This window comes from Macaca mulatta, chromosome 7 (assembly GCF_049350105.2).
Source record: "Macaca mulatta isolate MMU2019108-1 chromosome 7, T2T-MMU8v2.0, whole genome shotgun sequence".
Classification (NCBI taxonomy): Eukaryota; Metazoa; Chordata; class Mammalia; order Primates; family Cercopithecidae; genus Macaca; species Macaca mulatta.
Genome location: NC_133412.1, coordinates 35,967,445 through 35,988,371, shown reverse-complemented (window position 1 = coordinate 35,988,371; position 20,927 = coordinate 35,967,445). Strand labels below are relative to the sequence as shown.

The 20,927-nt window shown below is 36.3% G+C and overlaps 1 protein-coding gene across 4 annotated transcripts in view; it reads left to right on the top strand.

The window, feature by feature from the left end:
* Window positions 1-20,927, top strand: part of ADAM10 (ADAM metallopeptidase domain 10) — a 153,612-nt gene that overhangs the window by 72,174 nt on the left and 60,511 nt on the right. For all 4 annotated transcript variants that reach the window (XM_077939493.1, XM_001097016.5, XM_028850986.2 and 1 more), the window contains one exon: window positions 11,213-11,313. In XM_077939493.1, the coding sequence (XP_077795619.1) occupies window positions 11,213-11,313 (101 nt within the window). The remainder of the gene's footprint in view (window positions 1-11,212; window positions 11,314-20,927) is intronic.

Below are 20,927 nucleotides of genomic sequence, written 5' to 3'. Positions count from 1 at the left end.
CTGCTGTTCTCCAGAACCTTGGGGAACGGCTTCTGAGACTGTACCAGAACACAGAGATAGTTTTCAGTGAAAATACTTAATAATTCCTCTAGATGTGATCATGATAACTACATATTGTTATCAGCTTAAAATGCATACTTATTTAATTCTGTACTTAGGTAGTAAAAAACACTCTCTCCTAGGACGTGGAAGTGTGAACAGTTAATGACAAGGTAAGAATACCACTTAGTCCTCTGCTCCTTAGCACAGTTTATTTTAAAGAAACTGAGAAAAACTGTTCCGTAAACTAGAATAGTGTTGTTATTAACATGAACAGGTTTTAGGAATATCTGACTATATGATTGCTTGGAATTATTAGTTGTAATAATTCCCTTGTACCTTTTTTGTATACTACCTATCCAAGAGCTAAAGGTCTGAGTAATTTTTGTATGCTATACTTATAGAGAAATACTTTATCTCCAAATTAAAAAAATATATTTTAATTGTATATTAAAAGCTGTAGAATAAGTTATTTGGGTTTATTGCTTTTATTTCAAATTTATTATTTATTTTCCTTTGTGGGGTATAGGAAAGCCCAGAGCCCAGAGAGGTTGAATTTGCCTCTGTCACCCAGGCTGGAGTGCAGTGGCGCCATCTTGGCTCGCTGCAACCTCCACCTTCTGAGTTCGAGCAATTCTCCTGCCTCAGCCTCCCAAGTAGCTGGGACTACAGGCGTGCGCCATCACGCCCAGCTAATTTTTGTATTTTTAGTAGAGACAGGGTTTCACCATGTTGACCAGGATGGTCTCTATCTCTTGACCTCATGATCTGCCCGCCTTGGCCTCCCAAAGTGCTGGGATTACAGGCTTGAGTCACTGCGCCGGACCTGAATTTGTCTATACCTTATAGTAGTAGGGCACCCTTACTTTTAGAATGTGTGTTAGCCATACCTATACTTACTTCTTCTTTCTCTTGTGCTTCAATGGGAAGACTTCCTGTTTCTTGTTCTAAAAAATTAAGATTGTTAAACTTGGCCGGGTGCAGTGGCTCAAGCATGTAATCCCAGCACTTTGGGAGGCCGAGACGCGCGGATCACGAGGTCAGAAGATCGAGACCATCCTGGCTAACACAGTGAAACCCTGTCTCTACTAAAAAATACAAAAAACTAGCTGGGCGAGGTGGCGGGCGCCTGTAGTCCCAGCTACTCGGGAGGCTGAGGCAGGAGAATGGCGTGAACCCAGGAGGTGGAGCTTGCAGTGAGCTGAGATCGCGCCACTGCACTCCAGCCTGGGCGACAGAGCGAGACTCCGTCTCAAAAAAAAAAAAAAAAAAAAAAAAAAAGATTGTTAAACTTTATTTTACCATTTCAAAATGGGGGCCTCTTCATTCATGTAGAGGCTTCCTCATCTGTGGAAATGTCGGGATGTTGCATCTAAAACTTTTAAAAAGTCACTTAGTTCCATATTGTGCTTTTGAAGTTGTTTTGTGTCACTTAGTGACAGAGACAAAAGGAAGGAATATAAGAGGGAAGAAATAATTGAATTGGTAAGTATTGATAATAGCTAGCATTGTTTGTATCGTTCACATATAACAGGAAAACTGTTCTAAAAAGCATTCTGGCTATACTTAGGTCCAATCTGGAGACTGGAAATCTGCATAAGCATGCTGAGTTGTGACAAACTATGTAGCCAGCTGAAAAGTTGAGGTGTGGAGTGCTCTGATTGTTTGACTTCTGAACTCCCACAGTGCATATAAGTGTATTGATTAATCTCTCTACTATATGTTTTAATTTGTATGCTTTACTAAGCATTGACGTTAAATACTGAACTTATTTATACACAGTGATAGTATTTGAAAGAAATATAAAAATTTAGTGGTATTGTTGACTCTGTCTTTTCCTTTTTTTCTGAGTTAATCTCTAGGGAAGTATAAATTAATTTTTCTAAACAACTCACAGACACAAAAGCCGAAAAGTTGAGAAGGCCACAAGATACGGGAGTTATTTAAAGAATAATATTTAATTAGAAATGTAGGATAGTACATTGGAAACTTAAAAAAAGTCACAGAAAAAGAGACAGTGGCCGGGCTTGGTGGCTCACGCCTGTAATCCCAGCACTTTGGGAGGCCGAGGCGGGTGGATCATGAGGTCGGGAGATCGAGACCATCCTGGCTAACACAGTGAAACCCCGTCTCTACTAAAAATACAAAAAATTAGCCGGTCGTGGTGGCGGGCGCCTCTAGTCCCAGCTACTTGAGAGGTTGAGGCAGGAGAATGGTGTGAACCCAGCAGGCGGAGCTTGCAGTGAGCCGAGATCGCCTGCACTCCAGCCTGGGTGACAGAGCGAGACTCTGTCTCAGAAAAAAAATAATAAAAAAACAAGAGACAGTGAGGGACTTAATTCTTTTTAGCAGAATCTGGAGAAAATATGCTTAGACTTTTCATATTATGCATATTATGCATTTCATATTATGTAACTTTATATAAATGGGATAACAGTTGAAAATTTTAGATCAGGTTCTTTTCTGATTGGTTATATATGTATGTATATGTATACATGTATATTCATATATATTTGTCTTAAAACATCAATATGAAATATTTTAGCTGTAATGAAATACAATGAATTATTTCAGAAATATAAGAGTTTTAAAACTAAAAAATTGTTATTAGAAGCATTTACAGTGTCAAAAAAACAGCTGCAGCTTTTTTTTTTTTTTTTGGCAATTACAGAGTGGTATTCAGTTAAGAGTAATACTTATTTTGTATAAGCTGCATCAGAGAGAAATGAAGATGAAAAACTACCATCTCCATATATAACTCATTTGTGCTGTGCACCAATAAGAACCTGTTTTAGATTTTCATGCTGGCTTACAACTCTCATACTGATTTAGGCAAAGTTAATGGTTATTGAAAATACCACCAGGATGGACTGTCTGTCTGTCCTTCCATCTATCTGTATTTTTTTTCTTTTTGCTCTCTCATCAACTGACTCTCAAGGATGGGCTATCTAGAGACACATTTGGTAGTGTGGTTAACTGTTAGTGTGTTAACTGTACAGTTTAAAAACAAAGCCTTACCTTTAAAGGCTTTAAAAGGAGTGAGTTGTGTATAGGGATGTTAAATAATTTGTAAACAAAGACAAACACTGTGCTAGAACCAGCTTATTCATTATGATCATCTTCATCTTCCTCCTCTTCCTTATCCTCTTCGTCCTCCTTTTCCTTATTCTTTTCAACTTCCTCACCTTCCTCCTCTTCTTTTTTTTTCAGCATTGACGTCTCCCCCCCTGCTTTTTTTTTCTTTTTGCTGCATCAGGCCTTCCTTTAGCTCAGTATGCAGCAATATCCATTTCTTAGTTTTTCTTCAGCTTCACAGCCTTCTTTTCATAAGGCTGCTTGTCATATGTACCTTACTGACTTCTTTCCAAGTTTCTTTGGAACATCACCAATGGATAGGTTTGGATATTCTCCTTAGATTTTTGGGCAGTACTCAGAACAAAATAAAAAGACTGAAGGAGCCCTCTTGAGTACATTGGGATCCCTAACCTTTTTTGTTTCTTCTTTAGGATGGATATAAATTTCTCTTTAATAGCCATCCTTGTCCCCTTTGTCATGTCTTCAGATTTTCCTTTCTCTTTAGCAGATACAGTTTTCCACCTCTCTGAGCACTTTTTGAAAATTCCGAGAAGTTAACTGAAGCATGAGTGCTGCTGCTTGTTCTCGTCCTGAAAGTTTGCTCTAAGAATGCATATGATGACATTTTGCCTCTTGGCTTCTTAGGATCTTCTTTTACCAAGTTTAGTTATTTTTCCTCAGAGAAGCACAGAGTCACCTAGTGCTCATCTGGCTGTCACTTGCCCCAGCACCATCTCTTTGGAGGTCAGTGTACTGTAATGGCTATCAGAAATACATGATTATTTGAAAATAAAAAAAGCTTTTATGTTGTAAAGCAACTTTGAAAGTCACCCTAACAAGTAAAATTATATTTGAAATTTTTGTTTTTTTCTTTTGAGAACTATCTTCTCATGATTTTGTAGTGTTTGAAGTGTTTTACAGATAAATTGAATAATAAATTTTATAATTTTAGTATTGTAAAATGCACTAGAATTCAACCCTCTAAAGATGACGGAAACTGAAGCCTAGAGTTATAAAACTTGTGCAGTATGACATGGATCCATGTCTTTTTGGCTTCCACTCCAGTGCTTTATTTCTGTTACGTTTTGAGTTAGGAGAGTTTAAAGGCAAGAACTTAATGACAATAGAGACAATGACAGTAAAGATTAAACAAAAGAGTTATTTTTGGTATTGATTTTGAAGGTGAGCCATATTTACTACTGAAAAGGCAAATTTATATTTTAGGCTCACTGGAAACAATATGTATATATATTTATAGAGGTCTCACTATGTTGCCAGGCTTGTCTCGAGCTCTTGAGCTCAAGTGATCCTCCTGCCGCGGCCTCCCAAAGTGCTAAGATGACAGGTGTGAGCCACCATGCCTGGCCAAGGCTCAACTCTTATGAGTGATAAGTTATAGAAAAACTAGAAGAAATAGCATTTAGGAGTATGCGTACGTATATGTCCTAGGAATACTCGGAGCTAAACCTCAGGCTTTCACATCTCTTGTAGCATAATTCAAAGATTGATGTTTGTACCAGTGACCTTGTAAGAGTGCCTGAGGATATTGGTCCAGGACTCTGGCCCTGGAAAGAGCTGCTTCTAAAGAGGCATTGTGAGATCTGGTTTATTATAGAAATGTTATATTCTCTTCATGATTTATAAATTGGGGGATTAGATAGAAAATCTCCATAAAGCCGTCTTGCTATCTTGTGTTTATATTTGAACATAAGTCTAGAATTCACCGATGTGGATTTTATTGGTTTTAGCTTCTAGAGACTTCTTAGTATCATTTTTTATAGGCAAGCTTGTAGATCTACTAGTTAAAACTGTTTTTTGGTTTTAATTTGTTTGCTCAAGACCATACAAGTTAGTGGTCATGGTACATGGTGGGGAGAAGGCACAGAAGGTAATATGTCAAAGAACTAAGGCATGACATACGTATGAAAAGAGTTAGAAATAAAATCAAGGTGATATATTAAAATGGCTTTATAACCTTATACAGGTAATGTACTTTTTCTTGGTCTCATTTTCTTCAGGTATAAAATGAGGGTGTTAGATCATGGTGCTAATATCTCTTATCTCTTCTAAAAGTTAATGGTTCTGAACTACTTTTCCTTTAAAGGTGGAACTATCTTGATGGATCATGGCTGAGAGAAATAAAAAGTAAAAATAAAATAAAATATTTTTGTGCTGATTACCAAATGACTATATAAAATGGCTATTCTTATATGTAAATTAAGTATTTTGCTTAAGTAAATTAAGTATTCTTTTATGTAAATTAAGTAAATTAAAATGAAATATGTCCACCCCGTTAACATTTTTGTGAATAGCCCTTCAGATCTCACATGCCATTTTAAATTTCGTTTACAGTATATCTTAGATCTCTTTCTGTGTCGATAAACATAGCTCTACATTTTTCCTTTAAATGGCTACATAAAATTTTGTTGTTTCCTTGATAAATGTATTATTTACCAACCTGCCAACTAATGGATGTGTAGATTGTTTCCTCTTTTTTACTGTTAAAAATTGCAACAGGTAACATTCTTGCACATATTTTCTCCCCTCAATATTTTTATGGTTATTTTCTTAAGATTAATTTCCTAGAAGTAGCATTGTGAGACATTTGCATTTTGATATATATTGCCAGATATCTCTTTAAAAAGGTTACATAGATTTATACTGTTAGACCTATAAATTAAATATTGACTTAATAATACCTTAGTGTATAGTCTGTGGACACACTTACCCAATTACTTAACAAAAGTGTCTCCTATTTTTTTTTTTTTTTTAAATACAGGATTTAATCAAGGTCTACACATTGCCGTTGATTGTCACATCTCTTTAGTCAGTATTACTCTTTTAACAGCTTAATTGAGGAAAAATTGATAGCAATAAGCTGCTTATATATAAAGTATATAATTTGATAACTTTCAACATATGCTTATGTCTATAAAACTATCATAGCATTTAAGATAGTGAACATGCCTATCACCCCCAAAAGCTTTCAGTGTAATTCTCTCCTCTACTCCCTGCTACCCTCTTGCACTGATCTCTAGGTTAGTTTGTGCTTTCTAAAATGTTATATAAACACAGTTATACATTACGTACTCTTTAAGAAAATCTGGCTTTAACTCAGCATAAGTATTTTGGAATTCATCCATGTTGTATGTATTAAAAGTTAATTTTTTGTTGATAAATAGTAGTCTGTTGTGTGGATACCATGATTTATTAATACATTTGCCTGTTAAGGGACAGTTGGGTTGGGTTACTACAGACAAAATTACTATAAGGTTTTTTGTATTAACTCATCAAGTATTACTTGATTAAAGAGAAGATAAATTTTGAAGAGGCAAGGGGATGAAATAACTACTAAGGACCAAAAAGTCTTGCTGTTTTGCCTGAGCTCTAGAGAGGGGGCATTTGGAAACAAGACAAGCAAAATACCCAAATAATTTTAATTTAACCTAGTAGCATATGCAGCATATACATTCTCTCTCCTCCAAGCTGATAATACAACTTAGGTGTAATCTCCTAGAATTTTTTCCAGACCTCACAGTTCTGGGTATCCTCTCTTTACTGCTGTTTATGTATTGATGAGTCTTCCTTATCTTTTGAATCCAGTAGGTTACAGGTCTTGGTCATATGACTGACCTTTGAGAGGCATGGAAGGAAACCAGCTGTTGACTGGATGAGTAAATTAAATTCAACCTGTGTTTAATAACCTGTGAATGATTGCAGGGAGACCTTAACACTTGGGAAGTTGGTACTTAAATGCCATGCTTGTTTACATGTTGGACACCTCAGCTAGACTGAAAGCTCTTGAGAATGCATGTTCTATGTCATTTATTTTTGTATCCCTGTTGTTTGGCATATAATAATTTTTCTTATTTGTTTGCTTAATAAATTAATGCAATTAAAAATAACATTGACATGTGATTAGGAAATTTATGTGTACACAGGTCTTAATTTTGAATGTTCTGTATGTTATAGTCAATCTGTAAAGTAGTTAGGAATTTAGAGCACACTTTGCTGTAGAAACAATTTAAAGTGTTAGACAATTCTATTTATTGTAGGTGGAATGAAGGCTAAAAGGAGGTTAAGGGAACCAGCAGTTTACAGGTCTTTGGTTACCAGATGACCTTTGAAAAGAGGCATAGAAACCAGATACTGGCTGAAAAATTAAATTCAACAAGTATTTATTGGTTTGTGAATATACAGGAAAGAGAATTTTAAAATTTCCCCTGAAGATTAAAAACCTTCAGGGGAATTTTCAGTAATAGAGAATCAAAATGTGGTAAATGCTACAACAAGAATGTCATCAAAGCCCTGGGGTAGTGCATACTACCTCAGTGAGGGAGCTTTAGGGAGATTTAGGAAGACTTCCCTGGGGAGGTGGAATTTGACTTGAACCTTGGAGATCTTTTGATTGCTAGAGGAGAGAATCTGTGATCACAGAAGGGTCAGCCCTATTACTCTGGCTGCAACAATATTTCTTTTCAGTTGTCACAGCTTGGGAACTAGAGAAAGGAAAAGAGATTCACATGTTCTTTGGCCTAGAGTCACCCATTTATCCCTGTGTATAACTGTATAGTCCCAAGTCAAATACATGTAAATAATGGACACTTAAAGTTGGTATGTTACAAGTTTTCATTCCAAGTGTCAGTTGTAAGTTTTACAGGTTTAACAACTGATTAATTTGTTAATCAACATTTTTTGAGGGCCTAATCTGTACAAGACACTTTTAGAAACTATCCATACAATAATGAATAGGGCTAAGGTTCTTGCTTAAACACTTTAGAGTCAAGTAATTCTATTTGTAATTGATCAGAACAATAAAGCAACATTTCTCTGGTTGACCTGACTCCCATTATCCCTTTGGCTGCCAATACTAACCCTTTCTTTCTAAAACCCATGGGGTGGGGAGTGACATGCCTGGCCCTCCTCCTCATCTCTGTTTCCAGAGAGATCAGTGTTGTAAGTGCATGTGGAAAGTGGGGTCATCTTCAACTTCCTCCTTTTTCAAGGGACAATCACTCTGTGCTTTTCTTATGCCCACTTACCCTCCCAAAACAGAAATTAGACATGGGGATTGGGAAGACATGGGAATTGGTACTAGGGAGAAAGGACCTCCCATCCACTGGACTTAGGAGGAAGAACATTTGGAGTTCTTTCCTGTCTCCAAACTTTTCATTTCTTCTCAAAAGGAAAAAAAAAAAGCCTATCCTTTCTTCTACTCTCCATCAGTGAATCCTTGTTGATGTTGGCAACTTTAGGAATATATGGCGATTTTCATGGATAAGGACCCCACCCCATGATACTCTGGATATTAACAAAAGTAATTTTTATGCAAAATAATATTATTCTTTAGAAGTCATTCTATTTTAAATTCAATTAATGTAGATTTTTAAAAATTGGATTTGGTGATTCATGGCATATTATTGGAGGGATTACCACCCAGTTTTGACTATTAGAGAGTCATCTCATAGCCAGAGCCTTGGACCTAGCAGTTAAGTTTCTGAGCTGCCAGTCACATAAGGTGGAGGGGTACCCTGCTGGAAGTAGTGAGGATGCAAAAAGTGAGTATTTTATGCCTAGTTCTTTTTGACAGAGAATCTGAACTGTAAATATTCCTCCTCAAAAGAGTGGATGATTGAGAGTTAACTAGAGCTATTTCCTGCTTGAGGTAGAATCACAATATACGTACTATTTATATTTGTGTCTTGAACAGCAAAACAAAAGCAAGAGGCTGGCAGAGGAACTGGAAGAAAGGCAATAGATCTGAAGCTGATCTTTGTTTTAAATAGGCTGAATATTCTACACCCATGACTCATTCTTTGTGAAAGAATATGCTGTTTGGCCTTTTCAGGGGAACTACAGTGCATCCTATGATTTAGCATCTCAATGAGGGCTTATTCATTAGTTGAACAAAGGCTTTTTCTAGAAATGAGGATTATATTGTTAGTAATTTTAGAGGGAAAATGTCATTGTCCATTTTTATAGTTAATGTGGTGACCAAGGAAAACAGTGTCTTTTAGAAGTTTTGAAAGTATATGGGAAAAATTGTATGCTTGACCCTTTCTATTGGGAGAGTTTTGTGCTGACAGAATTTGAAGCATATATAAATACTGTTTTGTTGCTTTGGAAATATTTGGAAATTTTTTTTACCCTAAGTTTCAAGCTTTCAAAAGGAATTTATATTTTTAATTCATGATATTTGAAATTCAATTTATGAAGAAATAAAACACTAATTCTTTTAAAATTCTAATGTTTTAAGTAACAGTGTACTAAATAAATGTTTTATTTTTTTGTTCCCCTATACATTAATAACCAATGGTAAGTGAGTTTTAGTGTTTTGACAAAAGATTTTAAAGGTCACAGAACAATTGTAATTTTTTCCCCGTTGATTATTAAGATCATTTTGCATAGTTTCAGCTTGCATGGTCAGTTTTATGACTGGCAGTTACTGGTGTGGCAAAGTAAGAACTGCCTGGTGTTAACTAGGTGAATGAAATTGAGAATAGACTGGAAATTCAGTTGCTAGCTGGCATTAAGGAACTGCTTGAGGTTATAGATTATGACTTTTAAATGAGACTGGTCATAATTACTAGTTTTTCTTTAGCCTCATTCAGCTTCAGGAGGAGCTTCTCTCCTCCATAGTTACACTTCTGAAGTAAGAAAGACACCACTGCATTCACCATCAACTCCCTTCAAGGGTGTTGGGGTGGAGCACAAGGGAGTTGATGGTGAATGCAGTGGTGTAATTATAATAATAATTGACTATGGGATTTATTTATTTATTTATTTATTTATTTTTTTTTTTTTTGAGACGGAGTCTCGCTCTGTCGCCCAGGCTGGAGTGCAATGGCGCAATCTTGGCTCACTGCAAGCTCCGCCTCCCGGGTTCACGCCATTCTCCGGCCTCAGCCTCCCGAGTAGCTGGGACTACAGGTGCCCGCCACTGCGCCCGGCTAATTTTTTTCTATTTTTAGTAGAGACGGGGTTTCACCATGGTCTCGATCTCTTGACCTTGTGATCCGCCCGCCTCGGCCTTCCAAAGTGCTGGGATTACAGGCGTGAGCCACCGCGCCCGGCCTTGACTATGGGATTTAAACTAAATAAGGAAGAAAAAGAATATCTTGTGATAGACAAGAAGGTGGTAGCATTGAATTAAAGGGTCTTACTGATGTTAAAGGGTTGTTGGAGCCTAGAGGGAATGTGCTGAAAAGATAAGTGGTGGAAAGAAAGTAGAATACTGGAAGTTGAGATTATGAAGCATTTTCAGTTACCAATAATGACAAGTTCAGAAGTGTAACTACGGAAATGAGAAGCTGAGGTAGGAAAAAAATCATTGGAGAAAAGAACTGAGTGTATTGGAAAGATCATCGTCATGAATGATGAATGATGATGAGTGAATGATGAATGATGTCATCAGTCACGATGATGGGGTGGTGTCAGAGAGACTGACAGTGGGTCAGGATCTAAAAATAAGGAAATAAGGGCAGTAGTGACTTGGGTGACAACAAATGCCTGTAATAAGTTGAGGTAGTCAGTGATATAGTCTCATGACTGTAAAAATTGAGCTACTGTGAGAATAGTCTTAATGGTCCTAAGGGAGAAAGTGGTAGAAAGTCGTGTTTTGTGAAATGAGGGGTGGGGGAGTATCTTCCCAAGAATAGGAAGAGTTTTGGGGTTCTCCTTTATTTTTGCTAGTGTCCTCCTGATGGAGGTCAGGAATGCTGCAGAAGGATTCTCTTGACCCCTGCCAGATGATGAACCAGAAACATAGATATTCTCTTGATGACAGCCAAATTCAGTATATTGATGATAGGGTCAGAATAATGAGTGATTACTGTCCTTTTTTAGAAATCACAAATCATCTGTATGACAAAAAGCTCAAGACCAGTGGTTTTTATTGAGGGAGAACCTAGGAACCTGCTAGGTTTTAACATTAAAATGCCTAGCATAATGCCTTTTCCATAGGTACTCAATAAACATTTACGGTTTTCATTAGTTAAGACAGTTAAATTTTTATTTATAAGATTTATAAATAAAAATTATTTATAATTGGTTATACCTAAATAGGTGACAGTAACGATATTTCTTTTTTGTATTTTAGACTATCCCCATAAATACGGTCCTCAGGGGGGCTGTGCAGATCATTCAGTATTTGAAAGAATGAGGAAATACCAGATGACTGGTGTAGAGGAAGTAACACAGGTAAGGATTTTAACATTAGCTTGCATTTAGGAAATGGAAATGAACTTGAGGATGTATATCTACATTTAAAAATGTATGTTCTAGAATTTCTGAAAGATTTATACCACTATGGGGAGTGGTTTTTAATGCTCAAAGAGGCCAGGTAACAGGCCAGTAACAAAAAGATGGGGCTGAGGTTTGAATACAAATATATGTGACCCAAGAAAAAGTACACGTCTAAAATATACTATCCTTTACATATTTTGTTATAAAAGAAAACAAATGTTTTATATAAATGTAAATATTTATATTAGTATTAAAATTAGAGTGACCACTTGCCTTGGTTTGCCAAGGTATTCCTCATTTTCAACACTGAACGTTGTGTGTTGACAGACAATCTGATTAGTCATGTTAATAAAAATCTCAGGGCTGCCGGGCGCGGTGGCTCACGCCTGTAATCCCAGCACTTTGGGAGGCCGAGGCGGGCGGATCACAAGGTCAGGAGATCGAGACCACGGTGAAACCCCGTCTCTACTAAAAATACAAAAAATTAGCCGGGCGCGGTTGTGGGCGCCTGTAGTCCCAGCTACTCGGGAGGCTGAGGCAGGAGAATGGTGTGAACCCGGGAGGCGGAGCTTGCAGTGAGCCGAGATCTGGCCACTGCACTCCAGCCTGGGCGACAGAGCAAGACTCCGTCTCAAAAAAAAAAAAAAAAAAAAAAAAAAAAATCTCAGGGCTTTTCATATTTTAATTCTTCTTTTTTTCCCCTCCTTTTTCTTTAGTCATAGGTGACAGGTTATAGTTATTCAAAACATAAGTTCAAAATGAGAAAACATTTTTTCTTTTATGATAAAACATTTATTGTATATTTTGGACATCCTTTCTAAAAGTAGTATGGTAGAGTAATGTTTCCTGAGCCATGAATATTTGTATTCAGATCTATTCCTTGATCAGTAAAATGGCATAAACAGTTCTGTTTCAGGTGGGTCTTTCTAGTATTAAGTGAGATTTTATTTTTACATATATTGAAGAGATACATATTGATCTTCTGCCATATGTCAGAGACTGTGGAAAGTTCTGGGAATATGTGGAGATTACGATGAAGGCTTATTCTCAAAAGTTTATCGTTTAATTGGAGACACAGAGAAACAATTTAGAGTTGTGGGAGATAGAAGAGGATTAAGTATAGGATGATATTCTACACATAAGAGGAATAGCTGATCTAGCCTGATAAGTATTTGAAGGCAATAATCAGACCTTAAGAATAAGTAGGAGTTAGGTTGGCCACGAGGATATGGAAAGACTATTCCAAGCAGGAGGAACAGTACGTATGAAGGCCAAGGAGACAGAAAGATCAGTAAAGAATTTTTAACATGGGGGTAGAGTTTAAGACTAGAGTTTAGGAGACTAATGAGAAGTTGTTGTAGTTATTCAGTTGAGAAGTGATAGGGGCTTGTACTGATGTATTGGCAATGTGGGTAGAGGGGATGAGATTACAGACTGTTAGATATGATAGAATTTAGCAGGGTGGCTTGATAAAATATTAAGATACAACAGTAGGTTGCATTTATTTATACCACGAGTAGATTACCAGAAATATAATGAAAGAGTGGATATTGTTAATAGTATCAGAGAATATTGTGTATTATAGAATAAATGTAACAAAGAATTATAAGACCTATATAAGGAAAATAAAAACTTTATAAAAATATTAAGGAAGATTGATTTTAAATGAATGGAGAGATATACCATATTTGGGAAATAATATTTAATATTATAAAAATGTCAGTTCTCCCTGTATTGATTTGTAGATTCAATGGTAGTCCAATACACATTACAACAGGCTATTCACAACACTCAATGGGTCAAAAATGTTACATGGAAAAGTAAGGACTAAGAAGAAGTAGGGCCTATTTAAAGATGATGAACAGGAAAGAGGGAAAGAGGATTTACCCTAGGAGGTATTAAGACTTGTAATAATAATTGAGAGTGTGATAGCACAGGGATGGACAGATTAACTAGTGGAATAAAAATGAGTGCTTAGAAAAAGACCCATGCATGTATGAAACTTTGTTATGTGGTAGAGATGCAATCCCAAATTAGTAAGGAAAGTAGTGGGTACCATTGAATAAATGGATCCAGAAAAAAATGTTTATTTGAAAAAAAGTCGAAGTTGGATCACGATCCTACACCATATTTACAACAAAAAAGTCCAGATGGATTGAAGTATTAAATGTCTAAAATGAAAACTTTGAAACTTGTGGATTTTGCTTTCAAGCTGTGATAGAGTAACTGATATCTAACTAGGCTTTCTACAATAAACAACTAGAAAACCAGACAAAGTATTTCTTTCTTTCTTTTTTTTTTTTTCTGAGACGGAGTCTCGCTTTGTTGCCCAGGCTGGAGTGCAGTGGCGCGATCTCAGCTCACTGCAAGCGCCGCCTCCCGGGTTCGCGCCCCCTCCCGAATTCACGCCATTCTCCTGCCTCAGCCTCCGAGTAGCTGGGACTACAGGCGCGCACCACCACGCCCGGCTAATTTTTTGTATTTTTAGTAGAGACAGAGTTTCACCGTGTTAGCCAGGATGATCTCGATCTCCTGACCTCATGATCCACCCACCTCGGCCTCCCAAAGTGCTGGGATTACAGGCGTGAGCCACAGCGCCCGGTGTCAAACAAAATATTTCAAACAATTATTTTCAAACATTAGAAAACAAGCATTGCAGGATTGAGATCTCAGAGTGAGGAAATAAATATCTCTGTGATTTCCCTGACTTTTTGAGTGGAGTCGAAATTTCAGATATGACACACAGAAGGAGATCTCAAGAAGAGTAAGTACACAACAATGTTGCTAAGTTGAAGAGTTAGAAGTCAGAATTCAGGAAGACTGAGGTGTCTGGACTTACAGGCACAATACCTGAGAGGAGAGAGCTTTGCTGAGAAAAAGCTCCAGATATCTGCATAGGTGTTGCCTTCCTTGAGTCTTAACTGAATACTAAGCTGTGCCTGCCTGCATAGGATGAAATTCTTTGAGAAAACTATGAGACAAAGAAGAACTACTGGGACTCTGTGAAATGAACAACTATCAAAAACAGTACTTGGGCCGGGTGTGGGTGGTTCATGCCTGTAATCCCAGCATTTTAGAAGGCTGAGGCAGGAGGATCACTTGAGGCCAGAAGTGCGAGACCAGCCTGGGCAACCTAGCCAGATCTCATCTCCATAATTTTTTTTTTTTTTTTTCTAATTAGCTGAGTGTGGTGGTGAGCACCTATAGTCTCAGCTACTCTGGAGGCTGAGACAAGAGGATTTCTTGAGCCCAGGAGGTTGAGGCTGCTGTGATCCATAATTGTGCCATGGCACCCCAGTCCGGGCAGCAGTGCGAGACCCTATCTCTCAAAAAATTACACTTAGTAGATACCTCAAGCCATGGTAGCAGGGCTAACCTAGCCCTAGAGTAGAAGCTACTTCAGACCTGCCCTTCCTAAGCAGAAAAACAAGCCTCAAAAATGTCAAACTGCTTTTCAAATAAATTAGCTGTCTGTCAGAGAAAAGCTCAATAATATTTCTTTAAGGAGGACATTAAGTCCAGATACTCAACAATATAACAGTGTTCAACATTCAAAGAACATTACTAGATGACAAGAAACTGAAAAATATGATTCATAATAATAAGAAAAGCCACCTAAATAGAAACACAACCAGTAATTACAGACATTAACAGGCAAGGACTTTAAAATAACTATTATTAGTATGTTCAAAGAATTAAAGACATGAACACAAAAAGGAGAGAATGGAAATTCTAATAAAAAACCAAAGGAACTTCTAGGGTGAAAAGTATGTTATCTGAAGTAAAAAATTTATTGGATAGGCTTAAAAGAAAATTAATTACTGCGGAACTCAATATGAGTATACTTGAATAAAGGAAAATGAAACAGTAGACAGTATCCATATCTAAGCACAGAAGAAAATAATAGACGTCCGGGGGAAGAGATGCAGAAAAAAAATTAAAAAAATAATGCCTCCAAATTTTTCAGATATGAAGAAAAATTTCAATTCATGGTCCAAGAAACTCAATGAAACACATGCAGGATAAACACAAAGAAAACCATACCAGGGTATATTGCAATTAAATTATTGGAAACACCTGAAAATCATAAAAAACCATAAAAGCAGCCAGAGAAAAGGAGATAAATTTATATACAGGGGAACAAAGAGAAGTATAACTGGTGACTGCTCATCACACAGTGCAAACTGGAAGACACAGAATAACATCTTCAAAGTGTTGAAAGAAAATCTGCCGAACTAGGATTCTATATTCAGTGAAAATAATTTTCAAAAACAAGGGCAAATTAAATATCTTTTTAAATAAAAATTGAGAGAATTTGTGTCTAAGTGACCTACACTGTAAGAAACATTAAAGGAAGTTCTTCAGGTAGAAAAAGATACCAGATGGAAACTCAGATATACACAGAGGAGTGAAGAACATAAAATAGTAACTATATCGATAAATATTAAGCAGGTTTTTTTCTCATTTAAAAAAATCTTCAATAGATTATTACCTAAGTCAAAATAGTAAGGTATAATGGATTTTGTAATATACAGAGAATCAAAATTTATGACAGTAGCACAAAGGACAAGAGAAAGAAGAATGGAAGTATGTTTCTTAAACAATTTGTGAAGTGGTGTAATTTTGGCAGGTAAACTGTGCCGTGATAAAGATGGATATTGTAAACCCTAGAGCTGGGGTCAGCAAACTACTGCCTGTGGGCCAACTGTTTGCTTTTGTAAGTAAAGTTTTATTAGAACACAGCTACACCTATTCATTGATAGGTTGTCTATGGCTGCTTTTACATTATAGTGGCAGAGTTGAGTAGTTGTGATAGAGAACAACTACATGTTGCTTAAAAGTCTAAATGTTTACTATTAGGCCTTTTAAGAAAAAGTTTGCAGGAATTTCCTCTGCCCTGGAGCAACCATTGAGAAAAGAAAAGGAAATAATTTAACAGGTTAATAAAATAAATCAAATGTAATTAAAAACAGTTAAGAGAAGTTAGGAAAAAGAGAAAAAGGAACAAAAAACAGATGGAACAAATAGAAAATAAATAGCAAGATGGTAAGTTTAAATCTAATCATATGAATGACTGTATTAAATATAAATGGACTGCTGAGGTGTGACGATTGCTTGAGGCCAAAAGTTCAAGACTAACCTGGCCAACGTAGTGAGACCCTGTCTCTGTTTTTTTTAACTAAAAAAATACAAATGGACTAAGCACATTAAGAAACTGAGATGGTTAGAGTGATTAAAAAAAAAAGCCAGACCAAATTAGTCTAAAAGAAATGCAATTTAAATGAAAAGACACAGTTTTAACATTTAAAGAGCTAGGTGAGATGGTTCACTCCTGTAGTCACAGCTTGTCGGATGCTGAGGTAGGAGGATTGCTTGAATATAGAAGGTTGAGAGTGCAGTGAGCCATGATTGATTGCGCCAGTATAGTGTACTCCAGCCCAGGCCACAGAGTGAGAACCTATTTAAAAAAAAAAAAAAACTTATTGTTTTGGATTTGGGTCATAAAATGATGGAAAAGAAATTGGGTTTAGTTAATTATGCTATGTATTAATTTATGGATCCATATTCTCAGAGTTTATCATTAAGGACAGTCTTAAAGTCCTTAAGAAAATACAGAGAAAACGGCCGGGTGTGTTGGCTCACACCTGTAATCCCAGCAGTTTGGGAGGCCGAGGCAGCAGGATCACGAGGTCAGAAGATTGAGACCTTCCTAACACAGGTGAAACCCCATCTCTATTAGAAATACAAAAACAAAATTAGCTGGGCATGGTGGCAGGCACCTGTAGTCCCAGTTACTCGGGAGGTTGAGGTGGGAGAATGGCATGAACCCGGGAGGTGGAGCTTGCAGTGAGCTGAGATCGCATCACTGCACTCGTGACAGAGTGAGACTCTGCCTCAAAAATAAATAAATAAATAAAATAAATAAATAAGGAGAAAACTTCACATTTTATGAGGCCAGTGTTACTTTGATAGTCATACCAAACAGAGACATTACAAGAAAACTAAGCTACAGGCCAATATTCCTCATGAATGTAAAAGTAAAATTTCTTAAAATATTAGCAAGTGAAATCCAGCAATATGTTAAAAAATAACACATTATGCTCAAATGAAGTTTATACCAGAAATGCAAAATTAACATTAGAAAATTTGTGTAATCCACCACATAAACATAATAAAGGATGAAACCCCTCTGATTATCTCAGTAGACTAGTAAAAAACATTGCCAAATTTTAACACTCAACACATGGCAAACTAAAAATAGAAGGAAGCTTTCTTAGGCTAGTAAGAGCTTTTATAAAAAACCTACAGCTGATACCATGCTTAAAAGTGAGAGACTAAGTCCTTTTCCTTTGAGACCACGAATAAAAGCTTTTTTTTTTTTTTTTTTGAAACGGAGTCTCACTCTGTCACCCAGGGTGGAGTGCTGTGGCATGATCTTGGCCCACTGCAACCTCTACCTCCCAGGTTCAAGTGATTCTCCCGCCTCAACTTCCTGAGTAGCTGGGATTACAGGTGCGCACCACCACATCCACCACTTTTGTGTATTTTTGGTAGAGATGGGGTTTCACCATGTTGCTCAGGCTGGTCTTGAACTTTTGACCTCATGATCTGCGCGCCTCGGCCTCCCAAAGTGCCAGAATTACAGGTGTGAGCCACTGCGCTCAGCCAAGGAACAGAAACTTTTACTCAGCATTGTACTGAAAGTCCTAGCCACCATAATAAGGCAAGAAAAATAAGTGAAAGGCATACAGATTATAAAGGAAGTGGTTAAAGGTAATACAAGAGTATACCTAGAAAAAGTTGCTAGAATCAATAAGCAGACTTATCAAGGACATAGACTAAAAGTTGATATAATCAGTTGTATTCTATATACTGGCAATGAATATTTAGAAAATGAAAAAAATAAGTAAAACAGCATCAAAATATAAAATATGTAGAATAAATTTAACAAAATATGTGCAAGATGTGTACATGAAAAACTAGAAAATATTGCCAAGAAAAATTAAAGATCTAAATAAATTGAGAAATGTACTCTGTTTGTGGTTGGAATCCTCAATGTTAGTATGTCACTTCTCCCCAAGTTGTTCTGCAGATTCAGTGCAGTCAGTATCAAGACTTGCAGTGGACATTTATCTAGTAACTGACAAACTGATTCTAAAAGTTATACTGAAAGGTAAAAGACCTAGAATAGACAAAACAATTTTCAAAAAAGAACAAGGATGGAAGATTCAATAGTATTTGGTTTTTAAGACTTAGTATAAAGTTACAGGAATCAAGATAGGGTCATCTTGGCCTAAGGGTAAACATATAGGTAAATGTAGCAACATAGAGAGTTCACATGGTCAGTTGATTTTTGCAAAAGTCCCAAGGTAATTTAAAAGAGGAAAGAACAGTCTTTTCAACAAACGGTACTGGAACAACTGGATATCCATATGAAAAAAAAATTGAGATTCACCTATACTTCACACCTTATACAAAAATTAACTCAAAGTGGAAAGTAGACCTATATGCTAAAGCTAAAACTAAAACTAGGGAAAAACATAGGAGAAATTTTTGTGACTTGTGATAACAATTTCTCAAGGCACAAAAATTCCCTATGAAAAGCATGTAAACTGGACTTCATCAAAATGAAAAACCTTGCTGCAAAAAACATAGTTAAGAAAAATGAAAACAAGCCATAGACTGAGAAAATGTCCACAATATCTCTGATAAAAGGCTTTTTTTCCAGAATACGTAAAGAAATGTTATAACTCAATTAAAAAAAAAAAAAAAAGCACAAATGCCAATTAAAAAATGGACAGTGCACCTGGAAAGCCTTTCCAAGAAGGATAGGCACAAATAAGCCCAGACTGGGATGACTACAGTAAATACATAACTCCTCATTGCCCAGACATGAACCACCATCCACAAGCGTCCAGACCATCCAGGAAAACATGACTTCACCAAATAAACTAAATAAGGCACTAGGAACAAATCCTGAAGAATGGATCCATAGATAGGTGACCTTTCAGACAGAGAATTAAAAATAACTGTTTTGAAGAAACTCAGAGAAGTTCAAGATAACACAGAGAAGGAATTCAGAATACTATCAGATAAATTTAAAAAACAAATTGAAATAATTAAAAAGAATCAAGCAGAAATTCTAGAGTTGAAAAATGCAATTGATGTACTGAAGAATGCATCAGAGTCTCTTAGTAACAGAATTGATAAAAGAATTAGTGAGCTTAAAGACAACTTTGAAAATATAAAGTCAGAGACAAAAGAAAAAGGAATACTCTAAAAGAATGAAGAACACCTATAATATCTAGGAAATAGCCTCAAAAGGGCAAACGTAAGAATCATGTCCTTAAAGAGGAGGTAGAGAAAGAGATAGGGGTAAAAAGTTTATTCAAAGGGATAATACCAGAGAACTTCTCAAACCTAGAAAAAGATATGAACATGAAAGTGTAAGGAGGTTATGAAACACTAAGCAGATTTAACCCAATGAAGACTAACTCAAGGCATTTAATAATCAAACCAGCAAAGGCCATAAAGAAAAGGTCCTAAAAGCAGCAAGAAAAAAGAAACAAATAACCTACAGTGGAGCTCTAATAGATTTGGCAGCAGACTTTTCAGTGGAAATTTTACAGGCCAGGAGAGAGTGGCATGATGTGTTTAAAGTGCTGAAGGAAAAAATTTTTTATCCTATAGCAGTGTATTCAGGGAAATAGCCTTCAAACACGAAGGAGAAATAAAGACTTTCCCAGACAAACAAAAATGGATAGATTTCATCAACACCAGACTTGTCCTACAAGAAGTGCTAAGGAGAGTACTTCAGTCAGAAAGAAAAGGATGTGAATGAGCAGTAAGAAATAATACGATGATATAAAACTCACTGGTAATAATAAGTACACAGAATATTGTGTATCTGTTATTGTATATAAATTGCTCATATCTTGAGTAGAAAGACCAAATGATGAACTGATAAAAAATAACTTTTCAGGATATAGACACTACAATAAGGCATGAATAGAAACAAGATTAAAAAGCAGGGGGACAAAGTTAAAGTTTTTATTAGTCTTCTTTTTGCTTCTTTATGCAATCACTGTTGTCATCAGTTTAAAATGATGATTGTAAGATAGTATTTGCAAGCCTCATGGTAACTTCAAATCAAAAAACATACAATAGATACACAAAATAAAAAGCCAGAAATTAAATCATACCACCGGAGAAAATCAGCTTCACTAGAGGGAAGACAGGAAGGAAAGAAGGAAGAGAAGGCCACAAAACAACCAGAAACAACAAAATAGCAGGAGTAAGTCCTTACTTATCAGTAATAACACTGAATGTCAATACACCAAACTCTCTAATCAAAAGACATAGAGTAGCTAAATGGATTAAAAAACCCCAAAGATCCAGTGATCTATTGCATACAAGAAACACATTTTACCTGTAAAGGTACACATAGACTGAAAACAAAATGGTGGAAAAAGATATTCCATTCCAGTGGAAACCAGAAGAGCAGGAATAGCTATACTTGTATCAGTCAAAATAGATTTCAGGACAAAAACTGTAAGAGACAAAGACGG